The sequence below is a fragment of the Paralichthys olivaceus genome, chromosome 15, assembly GCF_024713975.1.
Source record: "Paralichthys olivaceus isolate ysfri-2021 chromosome 15, ASM2471397v2, whole genome shotgun sequence".
NCBI lineage: Eukaryota > Metazoa > Chordata > Actinopteri > Pleuronectiformes > Paralichthyidae > Paralichthys > Paralichthys olivaceus.
In genome coordinates this window covers 22,139,894-22,164,487 of record NC_091107.1, presented here as the reverse complement: position 1 = coordinate 22,164,487, position 24,594 = coordinate 22,139,894, and the positions used below count along the sequence as shown (strand labels likewise).

The 24,594-nt window shown below is 40.4% G+C and overlaps 1 protein-coding gene across 4 annotated transcripts in view; it reads left to right on the top strand.

The window, feature by feature from the left end:
- Window positions 1-24,594, top strand: part of ntm (neurotrimin) — a 383,071-nt gene that overhangs the window by 270,179 nt on the left and 88,298 nt on the right. For 2 of the 4 annotated variants that reach the window (XM_069539907.1, XM_020086102.2), the window contains exon 1: window positions 115-740. In XM_069539907.1, coding sequence (XP_069396008.1) covers window positions 568-740 — 173 coding nt within the window. In that variant the 5' untranslated portion in view covers window positions 115-567. Of the gene's footprint in view, window positions 1-113; window positions 741-24,594 lie in introns of those variants that run through there. The other 2 variants (XM_020086103.2, XM_020086104.2) reach the window with 2 other exon arrangements.

Below are 24,594 nucleotides of genomic sequence, written 5' to 3'. Positions count from 1 at the left end.
TCTGGATTAACATTAGCCATTATATGTGTCTCCTTCTGTCACGGGGTCTAATTGTTGAGGATGTGAACCATGTCGCTCCCACCACTGCCCCAACTGTGCGTCTCTGACGTACGAACACGTGCTCCTGATGTGCAGACAGAACAAGTGCCTGCCCGGTGCAAACTTCTGAATATGAGTCTTTTAGTTGTTCGCCTGCTCTTTTACGCACATGTGCGCTGATGCACATTTCAATCCGGGATCTCGCTCGTTCGTGTGAGACATAAACTTGCTGCAGGAACCAGGGGACACCGTCAGCTGCCGCGCAGACACGGAGGCAAGCTTCCGTCTTCTCCTGTCCTGTTTTGAACAGTAAACAGCGGATGTGTGTTTCACGGTGTAGACGCACTGGGTCCTGTGTCTCGCCTCCCCGGAGCTCTGCGGCTACCTGGACACACAATCTGGATTAAGACTAATGAACTGGGGCTAAATAATCTCCGCGGGAGCGTGTTTTTTTTTTTTTTTCCACGGGGGCGATACGCGTCTCGTTGTCTCTCTGCGGGGTTTGTCTTCTCCACCCGGCTGAAGACGATGTCTGTCCGAGGACACTTTGTCGCTTTTTACAAATGCTCACTTCTGCTGTCTCTGAGGATTTTGCTTCTTGTGCCTGCAGGGTTGCCAGTCCGCAGCCAAGGGGACTCTCAGTCCGACAACAAAGTCATGGACAACATCACCGTCCGACAAGGAGAGACGGTCTTTCTCAGGTGAGTTCGAACCTCTCTCAATTCTTTCTGACCCTTTTTTTTTATTTCCCTCTGCATTGTCTTTCTTCGTGCTCCTGCTTGTGAACCCTATTTCCAAAGTTGCGCGACGCCTGCAGGCTTTGGCAACTCCAGTATTTAGTGGAGGGGAGAGAGGAACACGACTGTAGCCTTGTCTGTGTTATCATTAAAGAGAAGGATGGAGGGTGGGGGGGGGGGGGGGGGGGTCGGGGGGGATTAGTCTCTGTAAAACACTCAATTGAGAAGCCATACTCCTGCTAATCTCCAGCAGCTGTTAACCACAGACTTAGAGGTTTTAATTGTTGTGTGATGGTGCAGAACTAAAGGTGGAGGGGAAAGGTGTGTGTTCTAGGTGGGAGAGGAGACTGCTGATGAAACACGCACACACAACAAACTGTAAACGGTGTAGTCGTGGGAATGTGTTGACCAGCACATCTTAAAGATGGGAGATTGTCTGCGGTGACCTTTCCCCTCCTCTGCGCCCTCAGAGGCTTACTGAGCATGGAGGGATTTATGCTGCTTTCAAGTGCCGTCGGGAATGTCCGGCGTGTCATCACGGACAACAATCCCACTTGGCTGAGAGGGGAGGGGGATTTCTTCAAATGCCAGAGTTGTGTGAGATGTGAGGAAGGTGCGCTGCTGCGTCCACACTGCGTGGATGGAAGTGAGTGCAGGGATGAGTTGAAAAGAAGTGACAGGGAGGTGTGTTTGAGGAGGTCTACACTCTGCCATTGACATCTTGTCCATGCTTTTCTAATGGACAGTTTTTCCAGTATTTTGATGGACATTAAAGGTCCAGTGTGTAAGATTTAGGTGAAAGGGAACTATTGGCAGTAATGTAGAATAATCCTCATGATGTTTACACTCGTTTGTTTCATCTAAATTGTATGAATAGTAGTTTTCTTTACCCCAGAAAAGAACCTTTATATTTAAATACTTTATATTTACATTGAGGGGACCCTCTCTACGGAGGCCGCCATGTTTTTTACATTAGTCCAGACTGGACAAACTAAACACCTTTTGAGTTTTTATGACAACTGAAGCTACCACAGGTTCTTTTTATTATTTGGAAGGAGAGGGTGAGGTGAGGGGTGTTCAGCTGCAACATGCAAAACACTAGATATCACTAAATTCTACACACTGTACCTTGAAGGACAGGATGTCAAAAATAATACCCCACTGATGCACAAGCGTATGTTACAAAGCTACATCATTAGAAATCCTATATTTGAATGAGTCATTCTACCTTTTTCCTGAGCTCACTTCAGAAATTCACTTGCTTGCAATTTAGAAATGATTGGCTCAACTAAATGCATAACATTTAGTCATACTGTTTTCTTGAACAGTTTTGTATCATGTACAGGGATAACAGAACACTCACTACTCTGTAAAATAGCTTACAATAATCTGTAGCTAACAATTCATCATCCTCTACTCCATTACATGCCTGTGACAATGAACAAAGACGCCACCAAAAGCTAATTGTGACACAAGGTCTTATTGGATACTATGTTGACCAAATATACTGGATAATGCAACATGTTGTTTCTTGCATTAATTCATAATTCACTTGCTGCTGTACACTGACTCACAAACTGGTCTCGAGGGCAGCCCTGGGGTTCGCTGGGTTCCAGCAGGTCACCAGTGAGGTGAGCAGGAGCTCACCCTGGCTGTGACTTCATTGACTGAGCTCATACAGTGAGGGAGGGAGACAGCTCAGGCTTCTAACAATAATACAGCAAGGCAACACTGTGGTTTTGTACTTCTCTGGGTTCTCTTTTTTTATGTAATACTTTAAGAGTCCCTGTCCAACACCATGCTGACCTGCGTCTGGTTGATGGGGGACCATTTCAATTCATAAAAGTTTTATCACTACAATGTCCTGCATTGTTTTTTTTTTTTTTCAGTTTAGACATTGTGATGGGCCTGCTGGGGTAAAATGAATCAATAATAATCCAGCGGCTTTATAGACCTGAACTGATAAATCCTCATGTCCTTTGAAGTGGCCCTAATAGGCCCTGCAAATGATGCAATGAGCTGAGCTAGCTGTGGAAGGGGGGGGGGCAATGTTGATGGGAGGTTCTGGAGGGCGGCTTCCCCTGCAGGGCTGTTTGCATTATGGTGTGCATGATTGTTAATATAAAGCAGGAGCTAAAATACCACTTAAAATACACTTGTTTGATAACAATGGATCGACACAACCACAACTTGAATCCAACACATCAGGAACCTCAGGCTCTCGTTGAACTGCTGGACAGTTCCAGTGGAGCGCTGACTGTCCCTGTCAGCTCTCACTGCTGAGCCCCTTCAGCACCACGGACAGCTCTCTGCCACGTCAGTAATTACAGGCTGTTAGCAGAAACCACGTCAGCAGAAACTCTGCGCTCCTGGATATGATTCCCCTCCCTGATCATTAACATATTGTCAGGCCTGAACCAGCCTGCTCAATACGGCTATTGTTGTAGATGATGTAGCATTGTATCTTGAAACTGGCGTTATTATTGCTCCACAGTTCAGCCCTACACAGGTCAATGGCAATAGCCAGGGTGAACATTCCATGATTAAAATCAGCCCCCCAGGGTGAGTGGTGACAGCTGCAGCAGTTTTAAATTGTGCTGCTGTGCATTGCTTTAATGTCGTTGCTGAGTGCCCACACATATAGTCTCAGAGAGGCTTTTGAAACGAAACCACATGCTGTTAAGAGGCTGCATGCTTAACTTGCAGCGCTGTCCAGTTGTCCACACACGAATGAGTTCAGTTTCTGCAGCTCATGATTTGTCCATGAGATCCTCCTTTATTTTCAAAGATGTACAGGATGTAGACAGTGAAGAACAACTGCAGTTGTTGAGCAAGCAGAGGTTTGTTTTGCCTGAACCGTGTCTTCATTTTAGGTCTGTGTCTAACTTATTATGTCAGTAGTAGAACAAATCAGTTCTTCATAACTTCTGTCAGGAGGGTACACTGATCATTTTTAAAATTCGTTATGGTCAAAGGTTTGTTCTCCTTTTTTCTTGCATTATTTCATATGCCCTAGAGTGAGGCTGAAGCCAGATTTTTAAAGTGGGACAATGGAGCATTCTGTAGGTGTGATCAGGCTGCCTGCCAGCCAGTCAAGACTGGTTTCTTTTCCAGCTCCCACCAGGACAGTTTATAATAAGCTTTACCGCAACATCAGCTTCAGACTTCTTTTCACTCTGTTGGTATATAGTCAACACATACTGGTTGACACGATGGCCTGCAGTATTTAAATAATGCTTAAAACAAAAAAACCCCCAAACAATACTGTGTATCAATGGTGGGATTACATTACACCAAAAATATTCAACAGTACATTTGAGGCACATGAGAAATTTGGTAAGATGAGAAGCACAAAGTAGAAACAGTAGCATACATAATGAAAGGCCACCCTCCATCAGCCAGCCGAGCCAATTTGTATTACCTTTATAGTTCCTGGGAAATTTGGATTTGTTGCTTTCCTCTGGGGCACAAATGATGTTGTAGACGTTGGACTCACTACCCCTGCGGTGCTCTGTGCTAACAAGCTCCCTATTGCCCTTTCTGACAACTGCCAAAACTGAGGGTGGTATCACATTTTAAATTAACGAAAGTTAGACCTGCCATTTTCCTTTGTATTCCTATTTTTTTCAGCGTTGTGGCCTAATTTGTGGAGACACAGTATAAGTAACACTAATTATCAGTTTATCTCAATGTGGTCTGAGCCTCTCAGGTTTTCTGCTGCTGAAACCTCCCGGGGAGCGAGAACTACAGTATAACAGAATCACAAATTATAGGCACACAAAGTACATGAAACAATTCTTGTGCAACAATGTGGAGCGTTTTCAACATTGTGAAAAAACATAATAATCCATGAGCACAATAAAAGTTCCTTGTTAAAAAGTTTCTTGTTTTAAATGAGATTTTCTGAGAAAATGTGCAAACCTGCCGCTCTGTGTCTTTGTGTTGATTAGATGCATATGTAACCAGAGGCAGAGCATGATTTTTACCAAACTGTGATGCAGTTTGATTGCATCCAGAACTAGATGAGGGGGGAGTTTCTGTCTGATTGACCGAACTGAGCTTGCCTCACAAATGCAGTGTCCCCACTGCAAAAGCAAACTATAAACTATTTTCAATCAGTGACCATAAGTCTGCATACAATCCCTTTAAAAAAAGGGCCTCCTTTTCGCATTAAGCTGTAGAGCAGCAATCTAAACCACCTTATGCCACAATGTTAGCTTCAATAAAATAACAAATAGGTCCAACAAAATTAAATTGCTGCAAAATAAAACCTGTCCAGAAAGGGCAGTCCATGTTGTATTCATATCACTTTCTTATTTAAAGGCATATGTATATCTCCTCAAAATGTAATACAGTAAGTGCGGTACTATCTTGTTTTACCGGATTCCCCTTGCTGTTCATACAGCCCAGTGGAATAAAACCTTTCAAAGCATAACGATAAGAGGAAATATGAAAAAGCATATGGAAGAAGCTGCCCTCTGTGTTGTCACTTTATTGAATTTGTATTTTCTTGCTTCCTTCTCCTTTCATGGTGCTCTGTTGATTGGCTGCTGTCAGCTCAAGGGCTTTTCTGTTTCTCCTTATGTTGTATGTTGTAGCTGTTAAATCTTCGGTACATGTCGATGGCAGTTTAATGCACAGATATTGAGTATGATGAAAGTTTTCTGGACAATCGAGAGAGTGAAGTGTTGAACCGCAGGCTACTTTGTCAGACTGTGCACACGTTTGTTTATTGGTAGGAATGTGCTTTACATATAATGGACTACACCCCGACAAAATAAGAAACACATTCATTTCCCAGGGCTCTGGCCACTCAAATGGACTTAAAAGGAGACAAGCTGCCTCCTGAGAGTGTGATTAATAAATGTCACGACAGTGGCCAAGGTGGGCCGACATCCTCCTGAGACTCTTATCTACCCGCACAGACCACTCTGGTCTCAGAACAGCATCAAGTTGACATTTATTCCTTTCTCGAGCTGATGATGAACACATCTGTGATTCAGGTTAAATAATTCAGGGATATGGCTCCATTCCAAACACGTCTATGCTTTTAGTTGCCTTGATATTAAGTTTGCATGCAGAAATGTTTGCTTGACATGTTGTTATTGTTTTCTTCCATGTGGCTTTCAGCTTGCTCAGTGTATTGTCGCTGTGAATGGAGCTCGATCAGTGTGCGTAAAGCCTTGCTGTCAGCTATGAAGATATTTCCATCCTGTCCATGTGAGGAGCTAAAGCAGCCTGCTTGTTAGGATGACATTCATTTTATTCTTCATATGCCACGGGCCAAGATCAGAAAGCTGATAATTTGATTTCACAGAGGGATGCTAACGATTCCCTCTGTAATTCCATTTTCTTTCACCTCGCATCGTCTAGGCAGGCTGCCATCCATCAGCACCACGTTTTCACTTATTGTCTTCTCCGTTATTGTCCCAGAAAAGACCATCAAAATAAAATGGCAGCAGAATGGGATCGCTCTACAGTTTCATCAGTTAACAAGATTTTATAGATCCCTTTCTAATAGAGTTGTAATATAGCTGAAAGCATTTCTCTCATTTAATTAAGGGCTCGGAGATGGATTTTTGTGCTTTTCCTCTTTGTGTTTATCACTCAGTGTAAGTGGCAAAGAATGACGTCTGTGTTGTCAGTGAAATTACTTCATACTGTGAACATGCACAATCTGGAAACCCTAAATTCCTTGTCTGTGTTATTTCAATCATTCAGTATATTAGCAGAGCATAGCAGGGTTCTTGTCATTCTTTGTGGATAGCTCATGGATTTCGTGAGTTCTGTGTGATGCTGACAATTTTGGGATGCAAAGATCCTCCACGTTATGGTACCATCAAAATAGCACAAATCTATTTTGGCATGCACAATCTACCGTTTCTCTGTGATCGTTGTATATAGGTTATATATATAAACATAGCTGTCATCACACAGACAAACAAACAAACATTCACAAATATGATGAAAATAGCAGTGAATAGAACCTTAAACCCTCTATAACAGATTTTTAAGCCACTGGGGGCAGTTGAAACAAGGTATGAAATATAAATATCATCATCTTTTCAACAAAGTTTTACTTATTTATATCCTTCGGTTACATTGACTTTATAATAGAGAAGGTCTGGTCCAACTGATGAGATTGCGTCAATATTCACATGCTCTCTTTTGTGAAACTCATACATAAAGTCTTTTGGGAGATTTCATCAAGCTTCAGATGAATAAATGAGGTCTTGAGGTTGTTAAAAGCAGACAACCTGAGGACCTGAGGATGACGTGATTTGCAAAGCAGCTGATGGAATAAATTGTGTGATATGAAATATAAGTATACAAGTAGACATCAAATTCACAATTGAAAAAAATATGACGCTGTGATCAAATAGCAGGAGATATGCTATTGATCCTTGTGGGACACCTTTATAAAACATGAAACTTGATTTGAAGTCACAGCAGTGGTGGAATAACACATACAAAATCACAAATTATATGACTTCACATAAATACATTTAGAACTCCTTTGTCCTTAAAGGCCCCAGTGAAATGGCATTGTCATGCAATCTTGCCTCTGTAATTTAGTGACTTTCACTTTGACACAGGATAATTTGATAGCACAGCCTTAATTGGAAACCTATGGGAAGTGCCCAAGGATGTTTGACGGCATGCTTTTGTTAAGATGTTTTATATAACGGAGCAAACAATAAAGATACAGCAAGTTGAAAATGTCTTTAATTTCTGGGTGAACTGAGGTACCATCAGGCTTCCAGAGAAAGTGCAGTTGTAAACACATATAGCCATTAAGTCTCACATTTCCTCATTAAGACTTGTCTCTTAACGGAGAACACAACAGAGTGTGTCTCGTGGTGGCTTTCCTGACATTAACTCATTCAGATGCTTGGCCTACATTTATACAGTGGAATACAGTGAGGACTTGCTGAACAGTTAAACAACAGTGGTTCATCGTCAGTAATTTCGGGAAGTTTCTTTTATTTTTTTCCTGTCTCACACTTGTCTCCCTTTGAAGTGATTTAATTTCGCCTTGAACACTGTCCAGGAAATTACAAAGCCACTGTAATGAGGTGTGGCTGATTGGACGAGTGCCCTTGTGTGAACATTCATTTTCCGGCTATCCAAGAATTTTGAAATGAGTAGACTACTGAGCAGGTTGAAGTGAGCAGATTGATTTTTATAGATATAACCCCCAGCAATGTGAAACTTTCAATTTTGCAAAATTGATAATCTGATCCGATTGTTGTCCAAGTAACCAAGATGGAGCTGGTGTTTAGTTCTGTCAAACTACAACTGCATAAAGCCTGCAACTAAACTACTAACCCCTGTTTCTACTTCTATTCTTACTTGGGGAGGCTGCGGCTCAGGAGGTAGAGCGGGTCATCCACTAATCTGAACGTGAACAGTTAGATCGTCGTCTCCCCCATTCCGCATGCCTAAGTGTCCTATGGCATGTTACTGAACCCAAACCATTTCCCTGATGACTGTGCCTTACTGATTTAAACCATGTACTGTAATTATTTTAATTTATACCGTACTGCAATTACATAAAATCAATCTCACTGTGGAAATATGTAAATCATCTGATTAAACCCCTAAAAGTCACAAAGTACCCTCACGACCTTAAAATGGCTTGCATGCCACTCTGCACCTGATGACGGATATTAAGCTTTTGCAGTAATATCATTTTATGTCTCACCCACATATTTGTATATTCATACAATTTAAAGTTGGAGGGTGTCTTTAACACTTTTAATAGAATATTATATACCTTTGTTTCATATCAGTATAGATGACTTAGTATTGAACCTGTGGGTCCTGTCTGGGTATTAGAAGAGGGGTTGGGTGGAAGAGAGGGGCTCTGGATTATGTGCTTAAAAGATTCTCAGCTCCTCCTCCCCTTTAGCACAAAGATATCAATACTACAGGGCCCCATCCTCATGCACACACACACACACACATACACACACATGCTGTTTACCACCATAAGGATTAGTTATGGATATACCTCGCCATGGCTTTGGCAGACCACACACAGGCACAGTGCTTTTCACAGAACTCCCACAGAGGTCATCAAATCTGCAAAGGTATGAAACATAATTGGGAAAAAAATCAATATGTTATACAGTAATGACAAATAAAAAGGCTCTTCTGGGCAGAGGTAAAGGGTTTGAGCAGCAAACAGAATACAGACTAGAATGCAGAGAATAGTATCAGCCTTAAACATTTCCGACAGTTCGGTCTTCAAGTATGGAAATCAAAGAAACTGAAGAGGCATCGCTTTTGGCTTGAGGAAATGCTCTCTTTTTTGTGGATCTCTGTGGATCTGTATTTATTAATTGAGACAAATATAAAATAATGTAAATAAGGACAAGAGTAGTTGTAGCACAATACAGTTTACAACTAAAGCTTCAATTTTATACCACTCACAATCCATGTTGGATGTGGAGCGATACATTTCCACGAGCAGCTGAACAGTCAGGTATTTAGAGCAAACCCGGTCATTCTCCTCACCTTGTTGACTTATTCAAACCACGCTGTATGCATCTGTGAGGGGTTCTATACAACAGTGGTAAACAGACACTGTAGCTCCACTATCTGGTATCTCTTTACTGAGAACAGATGAGTTTGTCTGATCAATGCATTCAGGTGGAAAACAAGCAGCTCTATGTAGTTTTCAGCCATAACATATCTAACAATCCTCTTCTCTGGCTGAAATAAGTTTTTAGTGACTTCACACTTCAAAGTGGAGAGACAAGGAGAGTGGGGTTAGAACAGTTAGGGCTCCGGGCTGAAACTCCAATACACCCTTCATGGCTGATCAGAAACTGTGTGCCTGCCTCTGTGCTTGTGTGTGTGTGTGTGTGTTTGTGTGTGTGTGTGCGTGTGTGTGCGCTTGTCTTTGTTACCGCCTTAGCACAGCACAAACACTGACTTGTCAGGACCAGTGGACCTCAAGGAGAATTTGAGATTAAGATTTGGCTAAACCCATAATCGTCAAATTTACATCATCTCTTTTGTCCTGAATCGATTGTTCCCAAATGCGGAGCTTGTTCCAGATGATACTTTTACACGCACAAATACCATTAAAGTAAAATGCCCATGAGCCTTTTTATATTCATGGCAGTTGATAAGTCAGTTATCATCAGTCTGCAACGAGGATGCTAAGGTTCTATTCCTGTGTATCGTTCCTCCATTAACCAAACAGAGATGCGATGCACTGCTGGGAGTGTGTGTGTGTCTGTGCGTGTGTGCTTGTCACTGACTTGTCAGGACCAGTGGACCTCGAGGAGAATTTGGGATTAAGATTTGGCTGACAGGGGTAAAGGATATGAATAGAAGTGGGGTGAGGATTTACAGGAATGGGTCAAATATTCTGAGGTACTGTGTCATGGTAACAAGAATCATTATGCATCAGTGAAACTTTGGTAAATATGAAATTTGGTGATGGAAAGTTACTCTAACTCTATTTTCCTAATCATTATATCTTTTTTTGTCATAAACAAAACCATATCCCCCATACTCACCCTGCCAGGGCTGAAGTGTCCACTTACAAGGTTTCAATTGAGGGGGGAAAGTTGCTGTATGTGAAAATATTCTGCTGCAGTGAGCGTCCTTCCTGTTTAATTTTACCTCAGAGGTCAGTGGGGACATTGGATGAGATCAAGTCACTGCACTCTGCTGAGGGTTATGGTTGTTGGGAAGATTGCAAAGAGTGTATGTGTCAGGGAGGAGGAGAGGGCAAGGTCAACAACAGGCACCAAGTGTTATATACCATAAAATAACTAGATTTATTTGACAGGCAATTTAACTATGAGCGCATCAACATGTAATACACTCAGTGTAGTAAATCAGAGTTATTAAGGTGTAGGAGGGATGGAAAACATGCCTGTGGGGGTTTAACCTCTATCAGACAAAGGTTTTCCATATTGCTAGTGGTTTGGCCACAGTGTATCTGTCATTCTGCATTACTCTGGTTTAGAGCAAGTATCTTGACATCCTCTGGCCACAGCCCAGAGCTATCCATTCATAATCCCCAAGACATTGTGCCTCATGCCCTCATCAGCTGAAAACTGCACCAACACTATAGGCTGCTCTGTATTCTGTCCTCACTTCTGTTCTCTTCCTCTATCCTTAGTCTTTTAAAGCGTGTGCGTCAGGAATGGAATTAAAAAGCGTGGTCTGTTTTCATTCTGTGTACAGAATAATACCTGTGTGCTGAATAACAATATATAATTTACATTATAATGAAAAACTGATGATGATTTCTACTCACTCCAAAATGAAATGAGAGCATTGAAATGTCGTCCATGATGGTGTGAAAATGTCTTATTTCCAGGTCAAGTTAGGGTCAAGGCGCGAGTTACGGTCCAATAAGGGATTTGGAATGTAACAGCGGATGCTCATGGTCACCCAAGGAATACAGAAGAGTGTTTTTGTGACTCCTGACTTTTTCTTTAGTACCGCCATCAGACCCATGCAAGAAATCTCAGCGTTTGAGAGGCAAATTTCCACGGAATTTACTGAGCATAGAAATACATGCTTCCTTGAACCATTGCAGTCCTTTTGTGTGACACACTGGTCACAGTTGGAACTTTGCAAAGATCCTAAGAATATTTACCACACACAAGATTATAAAGATTATTATGCTTTAATGCTAAACACCTTTATGATCAAGCATTTGCTATTTTGATTTTATGATGAACTTCATGCACAATTTATTTAACACAGCGAATACATTATTCTTTGCCTTTTCATTTCATTATCTCTCCATCATCATATAATTATAAGTTTAAAGATTATTATAAAAAAATAGCTGAATAATCCTGTCTTGTAAACTACTTGATTTAAAGATTTTACTTACTGCAGAGTAGAGCGGAGTGGAATTGCAGTTTGTGTTGTGTTGCAAAGTGCTCCTAAACCTAAATCGTCCAATTTACATCATCTCTTTTGTCCTGAATCGATTGTTCCCACATGTGGAGCTTGTTCCAGATGATACTTGTACACGCACAAATACCATTAAAGTAAAATGCCCACGGGCCTTTTTATATTTAGGGCAGTTGATAAGTCAGTTATCATCAGTCTGCAACGAGGATGCTAAGGTTCTATTCCTGTGTATCCCACCTCCATTAACTAAACAGAGATGCGATGCACTGCTGGGAGTCATCTTGAGGATAAAGTGAAATCAGGTGGTATTCGAGGCAGATTAACTTCCCTTGAGCAGCAGTTCACCTCACTTACCTGAAGCGCTCAGATGTCTGATTCTATAGTGGGAGCAGAGATCCACTATACTAGAGATAAGGGAATTCTTCATGCACCAATTTTTTTAATGCACCAGGGAGATTTAAAGAGAAGGTGAGGCAGGGATGTTTCTACTCACCACTACTTGTGTTCATAGACTATTTCCTCACGTCGGAGAGAGTCTGCATTACAGTGCAACACAGTATACGGATGCAGGTCTAGAGCTGCAGTAGTTTTGTGTTCATTCAGAGAGAAATACTCGCCTGGTGTTTCTATTCATCCCTGTAATACAGTGTGAAATGAAAAACAGTCCCAGAGTGCAGCATTTACTTCAGCTTGCCGTCTTGAAAAGTATCTATCTTCATTTTTTTCTTTGAAAACCAGTAAAACTGTGCAACAGTAAACAGGTTATTCCAGCCTGATAAAGGATGCGCTGAGTTCTCTGATTGATGAACAAACATATGCTTGGTATTCTGCTTTAGTTTTTGTGAAGCACTTCTTTTATTTTTTTCTACAAATTTCTATACAAACATCTTTTCAAATCTTTACACAAAGCATGCTGCTTGTAGAGGAGGACAGATCAGTCAAATAGTAGTGATAATAAGCCACCTTCTTGTTGTTAAGGATGTGGCATTACAGCTTGTATTGAATTTGAATGCTTTTTCTGATTCTACAAATCAAATGTGTCTCCTTTCAGATCTATTCGAGGTAAGTTGTAGTCTGTGAATTCAAATGATTGTTTTCATTTTATTCAGTACAGTAAAACAAAACTAATAAACTTTAATTTCTAATGGACACATTGAAAATAAAGTCAACAGCTGTCACAGCTGCTGCGAGATCTAACTGAAACGTGATGACGTGGATGTATGGCTCTGCAGAGGTTGTGTGGCCCAACTTTGGAAAGCATACATCAACTGATATGATTTGTTCATTTATTTGGTGTAGAACACTTGCTATAGTGCCACGTAGAGGCAAAAGAGATGAACCAGAGATGGTGGATGGATTTGTTGGCTGTAGAGTAGTAGAGTTTCAGCTCGGAACTCTGACTTTGATCTTTTATGCTACATTTGGCTGTGGGCAGCGTCACCCCTCTGCTGCACATGAAAGTGTGTGTGTGTGTGTGTGTGTAGATTAGACGTTTCACCTCAAGATGCTGCCACCTTCATCAGACAGGTTTACACATTAATGTTATCTGGTTTCCGTTTGGCATTAATTGACATATTTCCAAATGGGAGCTTTTGCTTCTCACTTTGACGCGAAATCCTTCACCTTGTTCTCTGTCTCCGCTGTCATCATGTGACAACACTCCTCTGCTCTGTGATGTGACTGTAGCCGCACAGAGCACACACTTTCAGTTTATGACTGCAGCGTCAGACTTAGTGTAGATAACTAATATTTTACAACGCAGAGATTTTAATTTGATAAATGAGGGTGCTACTGCTCATACACGGAAAAACATGGAATAGAGACTGGCAGATTATGTAATCAGTGTGTACCTGCACACTGTGTAAAGACAGTAATGCTGATGTAGCGTTAAGATGAATTTGCGGTCGTTGTAAAAAGGGGCACCAACTCCTATCGGAGCATATTTATAGAATCAAATCATAAAGTCATGACTTCTCAATTCAGTGGATCTCTGCTTTGTTCTTCAAAATAACCCTGAATAGCTACAAAAAGAGACTTATTGACTAATATCTACAAGGAAGGGAATATTTACAAGGATGATGAATATGCAAAGTAGAATAAATGAAACATCTGGATTTATAGAAATGGAAAGGTGATAATTTGGTTGATGCTGGAAGATTATAACTTTAATGGCAACAAATCTTTAAATGAGTGAATCTATCTCCAAAGATACATTTAGAATGTAATTCTCGTAACAGCAGCAACCTATTCACTAATAGCAGAATGGAATAATAGGGCAGAGCCTACTTGAACAAGTGCCTACTCGGCTGGAACTCAGACCATGTTCGGTGGCTGGTAACCTGAAGAGGGGCCCAGGTGGGTTCTCCTTGAGACAACGTCAGTCGTTCTGCAGGGAGTTCTACCAGTGGTCTCAGCTGTGAGGCCTCTTCTCATGCACTGGATCTCTCTCAGATGACTCTGATGGTGCAGTCGGTATATCTCTGACTGGTTGGTGTAAAAAGAGATATTAAAAAAATACAACAATATTTAAACAATGTCTTGATGAGGTTATTTGACAATATTAACAAAAGGAGTACTTAGTGCAATACTCTTCTGACTGTTGATTTGGCTTAAAGAAAAATAAAATATCCTGTAAGGAAAGTTACTTAAACTTGTAGAATAGAAAGAAGCCCTAAAGATACATTCTGCAGTCACAGAAAGTGAATAACACTGTTGGTCATCACTGGAGGATCAGTATAAAACATTTATTTCGTATAATAAACTGTTATAACATTAATAAACATGACTAACATTCATAAATGCATGCAGCTATATGGCGAGGGAAACAAAATTTAACATTAGTGTGTCTATATGGTAAATGTGTAGACTTCAGTAAATCTGGATGGTGTAGGGATTTTATCAAATTACCTGAAATCCGTAAGAAAACAATATTGAAACACATCACAGAAAGTTTAAACATCATTCTTTCATTGCTTCAGACGTTCCATAAAATGAGCTGGTTTTCAGTGGGTTTTATGGCTGTTTTCTGGATGTGTAGCACCCTCTTTCTCTTTCAGGGAAGGCAGAGGAACTAGAGTTAGCAAATAATCCACAGTGGCAGGCATCTGTTTGGTCAGGTCAGAAGCAGTTTGTTTGAATGAAGAGGTCAAGCCGAAGGTCATAGTTCCCCACCTTTGGCTCAGTGAGGCTTGGGGCTAGGCCAGGGATGTCCTCTGCACTGACTGCCACAGAGCTTTGGAACTTATTCAAAATGGAAGTAGCAATCCCAACTACAGCTCTGTAGCTGTGTCCAGCTCCAAGTGAAACCTATTTTTAAGTCCACAATTAGAAATGTTGGTGTGGTGAATCCTCTGACTGTCCCACTCTGCATGAGGAGTTCAGGTTCAGCCCACTTGTCTTGTCGATCTCTGAAGGCCACACCTTTGTGAGCCACAGTATCAACTAATGATCATTTGGAATGGGTCAAAAGTAAGAAGTGGATAATATTGTTGTTAATCATTTGCAGATAAGGTCGTGTTTCTTCTGCAGTTTTGTCTGTGTAATCTGTATCGCAACCATATATATTTATATAGTCAAGGAAAGCACTGTGAATGCTTTATATTGCAAGTGAAACCTTTCGGTACAAATTAATACAGATAGAAACTAATGTATAGAAATCACAACACATCAGACAATCTATTTCTTGGACTTGCTATATGTGTTGTGTCGTCTCATTTAAAAAGCCGTGTTTTATTATTTTTCCATTATGAACATACAACAGAAGTCAATAGCAATCCATGAGTAAGGAAATTGTTTTTCCACACCAACACTTTTTTGTGTTTTTCCGCAGCGCCTGTTAATGATCCTCCTAAGTTTCTCAGACAATTGACACAAATAGGGTGATGATGTTTATTCTTTATTCTTTTCTTCACTACCTGCATTGACTGTGCTCTTTCCTCTGGCTGTTGAATGTGATGATGGTCCAGTTCTGGTGTCTACAGGCTGTGAGTGGTTCCTTGTTGGCGCTTCTTGTCTTGAGCCTGGCCACTTCTTAGCAAGATTCAGACTCAAGACCTTATTTCTCATGTGCACAACAATTACATACAGCAGTCGCTGGCAATGAAATGCTTGGGTCACAGGCTCCCTTCTAGCCATGCTCAAAAATATTACACAAGCAAATAATAAAAAAAACAATATAAAATCTAATATAAAATACAATAGAATATACACCGAATTATACATTTTAAACAAAAATAAAGTATATTACTACTGAGTGGACTGAATGAATGAATGAAATAAGTAAGACTGATAAATTGGTGCAAATATTGCAAGGTGCAGAGTTAGGAGGAGTGACAGTGTTATGGCAGACTGGAGGAATTTAAAAGTCTTATGGGCTGTCTCTGAGCCTGGTGGTGCAGGCCTGGATGCTGCAGTACCGTCGGCTAGATTGTAGCAGGCAGAACAGTTTAACGCTGGGGTTATAGGGGTCTTTGATAATCCTGTTTGCCTTCTTCCTACACCGCTGGATGTAGAGGTCCTCCATGGATGGCAGCGCCTTCCTGTAGATGTGCTGAACAGACTTCACCACCCGCTGTAGAGCCTTGCGGTTCAGGGCGGTGAACCCTGAGGAACCTGAAGCTGCTGACTCTCTCCACCATAGTCCCCGTTGATGGAGAGGGGGGGGGGAGTGTTCTACTCCTTGTCTCTTCCTCTAGTCCACGATCAGCTCCTTCGTTTTGCTGATGGTGAGATGGAGGTTTTTTGTCCTGGCACCAAGATGTCAGGGCTCTGACCTGCTCTCTGTAGGCCGTCTCATCGTCGCCGGTGATCAGGCCTATGAAGGTTGTGTCATCAGCAGATTTGATAATTGTGCTGGAGCTGTGGGCGGCGATGCAGTCATGCATGAACAGGGAGTACAGGAGATGACTGAGCCCGCAGCCCTGGGGGGCGCCGGCACATTTTCAGTTCAGTGCGACAGGGTTAAATATGTTCTTGCTTAAGTCCAAGTGGGCAGTTAGAGACAGTAAATATTGGTGTGTGCGTCTGGGATTCCTGATACACCAATATGAAAGTTATTATCCTCTTCATTGTGTACAGCAGAGTCCGATAAAGCCAAGTTGTTTTTATTGTCCTCTTTTGAAAACGTGTTAAGACTTTTACTTCCAAATTGTGCTTCTATTCCATGTGTCATCAAATATCCATTATCCACTATCTCAGGCCCTGCTTCAAAGTGGAGGTTGGCCACCATGCTTTTGTCTGTAAAACCACCTGTTAAAAAAGTAGAAAGAACAAAAGCGTCAGCTAAAATAAATAACTAAAGCCACTGACAGCTTCATTGCGACTGACCTACAGCCATTTCCTGTAGCCTCAAGCAATGCTTTAGAAAGCCGCTTGCAGAGGAGCTGGAGTTGAAATACGAAGAACCATCAAAAAAAAAAAAACCCTTTCAGTGTAGTCAAACCAAATCTCTACAGAGAAACAAGATGAGATCTGGTGGAACGCTTGAAGGCAGCAAACTGCATTTGGCTAACAACAGACAGATGGACCACTTGTACGACACAGAGTTATATCACAGTTACGGTATACATGGGAGATGGAGAGGTACGTAAACTCACCCATCGCAGAAGTCCATAAAGCAGCTGCAGGAGAATGGGAGCCTAACATTTCTGTGGTGACAGACAACACAAGAAACACTGTCTATGGAGTGAGCTTGTAGTTCTGTAGTGCAGCAATTGGCAGTAATATTTGATTTAGGGGATTTGAAGACTTTTAGTGTCTCATGTTAAGTGCTTTTTGTTTTTTATTACAGATTATATTTTGTAAGCCTCACATATTAAATAAAATACAATTTTATTGCACTCTTTGTTATTATTATTATTTGAAACTGCTATCCCCAGTAGGGTTGGGTATAAACTTTCCTTTTCTACAGAAGAAATTCTGACTTCACAGACGTTGGTTGTGCTTCCATAGAAGCTGCCCATTAAATATATTGTTATTTTTTCCCCCATTATTGACTCAAATAGTTTCAGTTTATAACTATGTTATCATTCCTCGTGAATGGAGTGATGAGAGGAAACAATGAGGCATTCCTGTCCTGTTGAGTCTACCAATAATAGTCATAGTATGTCCAACATACAGGTAGTCTAGGTTTTTATTGTATATATTTTTTTTTCTCCAAGAAATATGCTAATCAGATCCAAGGTTTGATAGGCAGAGTCAGAATTGATGAAATGTCTATGACCAGACAGCTGCAATCGTGGTCGCTAGTCGCGGGACTGCTGTGATTTCACTTCTCAATGCTACCGTTATCTTCATTTTAATCAAAGTAGGTTAAGCAATCTGCAGAGTGTGCATTTGGTGTTACAAACCTCTTCTTCCTGCTCACATTTTAAATGAAAAGGCACAAAAGTTGACTGTGATTTAGTTCTTTTCACTGATATGAAATAAAAAGAGAAGGTGAACGTGGCGTGCAGGTCTTCATATTCATAATTAATAGACCTTTATGTGATATATTGTCCACAGAGTCGATCAGGGACAGTTCAACGACTCACTAAGTGCTATTTCCCATAATGCATTCTCATTCCCCAGTTTTGCATGCTGGGCTGATTGCAAAGAGACCCAGCTTACAGTTTGACAAGCTGTCGCTGTCAGTGGAGTGGAAGCATGGCCGTGATGGCTGTACCAGTCAGTCTGCGTGTCCATGTATGCGTGTGTGTGTGTAGGTGACAGAGAGAGAGAGAGAGAGAGAGAGAGAGAGAGAGAGAGAGAGCCTCAGGAAGGCTAACTTTCAAATAATGTGGTTATTATTGAGCTATTATTTAACATGAGGGATGCGGGATGTGAAGGCAGGAAACCATTACATTTTGGTGTGGATCTGAATCAGGGGACGGATGGAAGGAATAAAAAAATAAAATAAAAAATACATATTTTTTAAATTTTCATAGATGTTGATCAAAAAAAATCTGACACAATTAGGGATGAGTGTGTGGAATTTGGAGCTTGATTAAATTTAGGGGACAATTGGGCCTTGCGGGTTTATCTGTTTTATTTTTAAATGATTTTTTCACTTGGGAAAATCCGGGAACACTTTATATCAGGGAACACATATCAACCATTAACTAGTTGCTTATTAGCATGGATATCAGAGGCATATTGGCTCTTTCTTAGTCAGCATAAAGCACTTATTAATGCCTTAATGACCTTATTCTGCAACTACTCCATTGATTAACAGTTTTCCCTTAATAACCTCCTAATTACTGCTTATTGATGGTAAGTAAGGAAGTTGTTGTACATGAATTACAATCAAGTGCTCGGCTATGTTCACTTTGTGTGTTCCCTAACATAAAGTGTTACCGACAATCCTTGTGTTGTTGTTGTTATACTTCTCTTGTAGTAAAACTCATTACATCTACATTTGAACTTGTTTTTCCATCTTGGTTATAAAATATTGACGTTTGAAGTTTTACTATATGCTTTATGTTGTGCTATACTGGAGTTGCTGTCATGTCAGGAAAATACACATATAAAGAACAATGCTCAACCTGTGGACACAACTTTTTTTATCTTGTGTTGTGGTGGCAGTGGATATATAGTTAAATACTATTCTTATATACATTTAAACCATTAAGATATGACCTCACTGTTTTTTATGTCTCTCCCTCACTGTGTGAAGTGTGTGTGTGTGTTGTATATAGGTCACAGTAAAAAGCCTTATAATACACAGTATGGTATTAGATAATCAAATCAATAAAATAAATAATATGCGGTACCACACCACATGTAGAAACTCTTTTTTTTTCTTAAGTATGTGCATTTAAATGTATTGTTTTTAGAATATTGAATTGATCTCATAAGATGTGCTCTGGCATTTACACTCAAAAAAATGTAACCAGGATTGTAATCAGGATTTCCTTCACGTTATTCCTATCAACACCTTGTTTTTACCTGCCTTATGTAAAAAATGTGATCTAGTGTGAAATCGCTTTCATTTTCAAGTACAAGTTTTCGGAAGTCAGTACAGTCTGTGAAGTGAAGGGCACCTCAGATAAACGTAATAACAATTGGTTTCGTGCATCTTTACTGACACTGTGCAAATGAGGTCCTCAGATCTAAGAGCCGTGCAAGCCTTCTGTCGAGTCAAGCGACTTTCAAGGTGGCAGTAAAAAGGGAGAGTTGACGAGGGGAAAAATCAATCAAGGCATTTCCACATCACACATGCTCTTGAGACAGCAACCAAACACAGTGTCTAATGAAGATATTGACCACGGCCTCAGCACTGAATAACAAGGGACACGACAGAATGCGTCAAGCAGAGAGGGCGGCAGTGATTAGAGGCCTTATTATTTTGTGATGAAAGGCCGTCTTTGTTTTCTCATTGTCGTCAGAGCATCTCACAGCCGCAATCTCTGCACTCTTCTGCTTGTGTGAGTTTTCCCTGTGCGCACTCTCATCCGGGGAATGTCACCAAAAACAAACAGACTGCTGACCTTGCTGTATTTCTGTTTGAATTCCCACCTGATCATAGATATATAATGAGAATTCACAAAAAAAAAATCTGAAAACATATGATCTGGAGAGCTCCAGTAAGATAAGAAGCATAAAGTGATCGAGTCCACTTGTCATGACACGCAGGGGGAGGAGCAGAATGTGGTAGCAGAACACAGCTCATAATTCCTCAGGAGATACCGTAGCTGCCACTCATCCAGGACCGGATCTTCTGTTGCGGTCAGACACACTGGGTGTTTGTTTTAGGTTTATAAAAAGAATAAAGCTTAGAAATACAGAGCATAGTGAGAGTAGCAACCCAGTGGAGTGAGACTTTGGAGGCTTTTGTTCAGTCCTTGTTTACTGGATTGAATGTAAGAGGGCGTAGCGTAAAGCAGGCAGCGAAAAACATTTCTGACCTATCAGCCATTTCCAGTGAATATCAGTGGGATAGATGGAGGGCGAGTGACAGCACCATGTCCTCCAACATAAATGACCATATAGGTTGTTTGTCTTTGCTCTCGGATAGTACACATGGGAGCTTCTTCTTGTATACTAGAGCTCTGTTGGCATGGTAACAATGACAAACACTCGGTTCCTCCTTGAGGTTAGAGAATCTTGATTGTAAATTTTGTAAGGCCTCGACCTTACTGTGTAAAGTGCCTTGAGATAATGAATGTTATGATGTGGGGCAATAGAAATGAAATTGAAATGAAAGATATGGTCATGGTTAAGGTCATGGGGAAAATAATTAGTGGTGGTCTCCTCCTGGGTTCATACATCCACCTGACCCCCTGTATATTACACTGACTGACTTCCTCCTTTGCTCATGGAACAGCCCACAACTGTGGGTCGTAAGCTTCCTTTCCTTTTTATTCACCTAGAGGACAGTCTCGTGTCTGGGACAAAGAGAGGTGACTACGTATTCAGAAAACTATTAACCTATGATGTTGTTGGCAGAAGTGCAGCATGTTAGCTGCTCGGATCTCTGGCTATCATGCTCGGTCATGCTGTGTTTTATGCTACAGGTGCTTCTGCATCACAGGTTGCATGTTTCTCTGATCCTGTATCCTAATGCCAAACTGGATCTGTGTAGTGGTATGTTTTTGCAGGTTTTATACAACATGGCAGTGTGTGTCTTTGCATTCTTCTGAGGGATACCTGGTATTGGTTTGTTTGTTGCTTCTCTGCAACACTCTGCATGTTTGATTGTGTAAATGTTTTCTGAGCGGGAGCCTCATATTACTCTGTATCGCTTGGAATCCAGCAGAGGGCCAGCTCTCACCTCTGGTTCTCTTTGTCCTACGTGTGTTTAAATATGTATAAGGCATCTGTCTTCCCTCTGCTTCATCAAGGTGCAGTGTGCACTTCTTTATGTTGCAATCATTTATCACTTGAAAAGTGTAATTCAGGCAGGCAAGCTACATCTGGAAACCCACCGAGAGTCATTTAACGTCAGCAGGACTGTGGTCAGCGGGCAGCAAGGTCAAGCATGTCAAGCTAATATACCTTAATAATTAATAGAAAGTAAACATGTGGAAATGGAATTTGTATATTCGTAAATCTTAAATGCAAAAGTACAGCTCATGTATAGTCACATAACACTGCGGTGTTGTAGAGCCGAACCGGAGGAATACACCAGGCTGTGATCATTTAGACTCAAATATTTATAATAGGAAATGTGTCTTTACCTCTGAGACTGCTTTGACACAGCAAATGTTTCTCCTCTCAGAACCTCCCTGAGATGAATTCAGTAACAGATCCATCAGTGTTCAATGACAGTGTGTCTCCATGGGCGTGTATAGCAGAAGTACTGTCTGAATAAAGAGCATCCACATGTCACTTTCCAAGAATAAGAGATCACCCACTGACCCGAGGAGGGTTGTAACGATATTACATTTTCACATTATGATAACCATCACAGAAAATCTATTTGAAAATTAATGTCATTATCAGTTACAGTGAGTTTTGAATGAAGGAGAAAAGTAATATATTTTTGATTAAACATGTTAGTTTGCTTATTTGGGTCACTGATGGAGGAAGTATTCACATCCCTCTTCTACTCCCCCCTTGCTTTGGAACAAAAACACCTACAATTACATACCCAAATTAAAATGGCTGTAGCTCTGAACCGCTCTGACTATCTGCTTGAATGAGGTCATGGCAGAAAGAAAACTTTCAAAGGTTCCTTTTCAAAGGCTCCCAGGAGGTAAAGGACAGTATGGGGCATTCGCCACACTATCATACAATACATTTGAATACATTTAGCAAATTTGAAGAAGAAGATGGCACAAAGAATAACCATCCTACATTGTCAGTCACCAAAAGTGACTCCAAATGAACCCACGGAAACCAAATTAAATTCTGAGAAACTTTTACTTTCTTAATATACAGTATTTCATCATTGCCAAAATAATCACAATGTTTTAACCAATATTTTAACTTACTTTTCCCTTACAATATTTGCAGTACTTTATTTAAGTGTATATTTATTATATTGTATTTTATTGCTTAGGTTATTGTCATTTTATATACTCAATTTAATTTTTCTATTTTTTTACTTTTATTTTTTCCTTGTATAATTTTCTGAGCATGGCTAGAAGGGAGCCTGTGACTCAAGCATTCCATTGCCAGTGACTGCTAAATGTAATTGTTGTGCACATGACAATAAACCCTTGAATCTAGTGTTCCGTAACACACGAACAATAAACCATATCTTGGACTCCAAGTGGAGCAGATATATTGTGAGAATAATTAAGTATATGCAATGCTAGAAAATGTCATATGAATCTGAATTCAGAAAACAATATAGATATACAAAGGAAAATAAATAGATTACTTATAGATAATCAACAAGTTGAAGCTCTAATAAAATATGAATTTGCTTTGGATGGGAAAAACATTAGATTAGAGTAAAAGTACAATGACATCATGCTGAATACTTAGTAGTGGTAAAAGTTACATTGCACATGTAAATCCAGCAGTGACAAGGAGAGTTAAAAGTAAGTAATTATTATAAGTACTTATAGCAGATAAAAAGTCCCCTGATGTCACTAGTTTCATAATTATAAGCAGGATTTTACTGTTGTAGTTACCATCAGGGATTTCCCACATTTTTGCATCCAATTGCAACAAATAATTCTTTTTATTATGAATTTTATTGATTATCTTTTCAATAAATTGCTTTATTGTTTTGTTTTGTGAAAATAGTGAGAAAAGCTTTCACAAGTTCTCTAAGCTAATCTCAATATTTACCAGATAGGTGTACGACTTCAAACCCACGTCAGCCCCCTGATCTGTGAAAGCTGGTGTGTGTTTTAGGTCAGATCACGGGTCAGTGTCAGAGTCAGAGGTCACCGACTGGAGAGCGACCGTCACGCTGGTCAGATTCTCTGTTTGTTCAGGGTTTTTTTTTTCAATTCCAGTAATAAGTCATATTTACATGGTTTGATAACCACAACCTGAAACTGGGATCCTGTTGCCACCCTAGACCAGTAGTTTAGAGCAGTTTTATGAATAAGTGAAACTGGAAAACATAATAAACATGGTGTCATTTGACCAGTGGTTTGCTCATTGAGACATGTAAAGCCTCCAACATTGTATCTACTGAACATCAGTCCAGATATCCTCTGTAAACCTGGAGTTTTTCTGTAACACCTTCCTTATTCCTAATCAACTAATCTCTAACTTCACTCTAATTCCATCTTAATGTAATTAGGCAGTCTTTAAATGCATGAAGTCCCATGTCAGGTAAATTGGACCTTAATGATGTTTTGGGTATTTAAACACTTCACCAATGTTGTCACTTCTCTGGTGAGGATGCTTCTTGCTTCCCAAGATGCATTGGTGATGTAAAAATTAGCAAATGGTTTAAAGTGCGAGGCCAGTGTCACTTTATATTTTATTAATGTCAACAAATTCAATGAAAAAAAACAGTCTCTGTACTGACGTCTCTACCTTGTCTGTGTCCTTGGCACCAGTTCCTGTTAGAAATGGCTCTCAAAAGGCTCTGTAATTTAATTTAACGGGTTTTGGCAATTGTTCAGAGATGCCTTCTCTGGTGACTGCTTTCAACAGTGGATTATTACACAGCCAGTGTTCTGCTGGGTATTTCAGGCAGCAGGGTGATGTATGTAGGAATGTCTCACAATAAACCACAGTGGCTGGGTGCATGATGATGAACCTGCCAGTGTTTTTAGTTCATTTTTTGGGGCTGTTACACATGTAATTCCTTTGACTTAGTCATTTCCATTTGATTTACCATTGTGAATAAAATGAATGTGACAAATGAAGTTGTTCTGAGTCTGCACCAGCAGGCTCAGGAGTATCTTTTTCTCACAGCCATCATCCACTTGAATTCTCCTCCTGCACAAAACACTGACACATCTCACACACACACACACACACACACACAAACACACACACACACACACACACACACACACAGAGACACTTGCAAAGT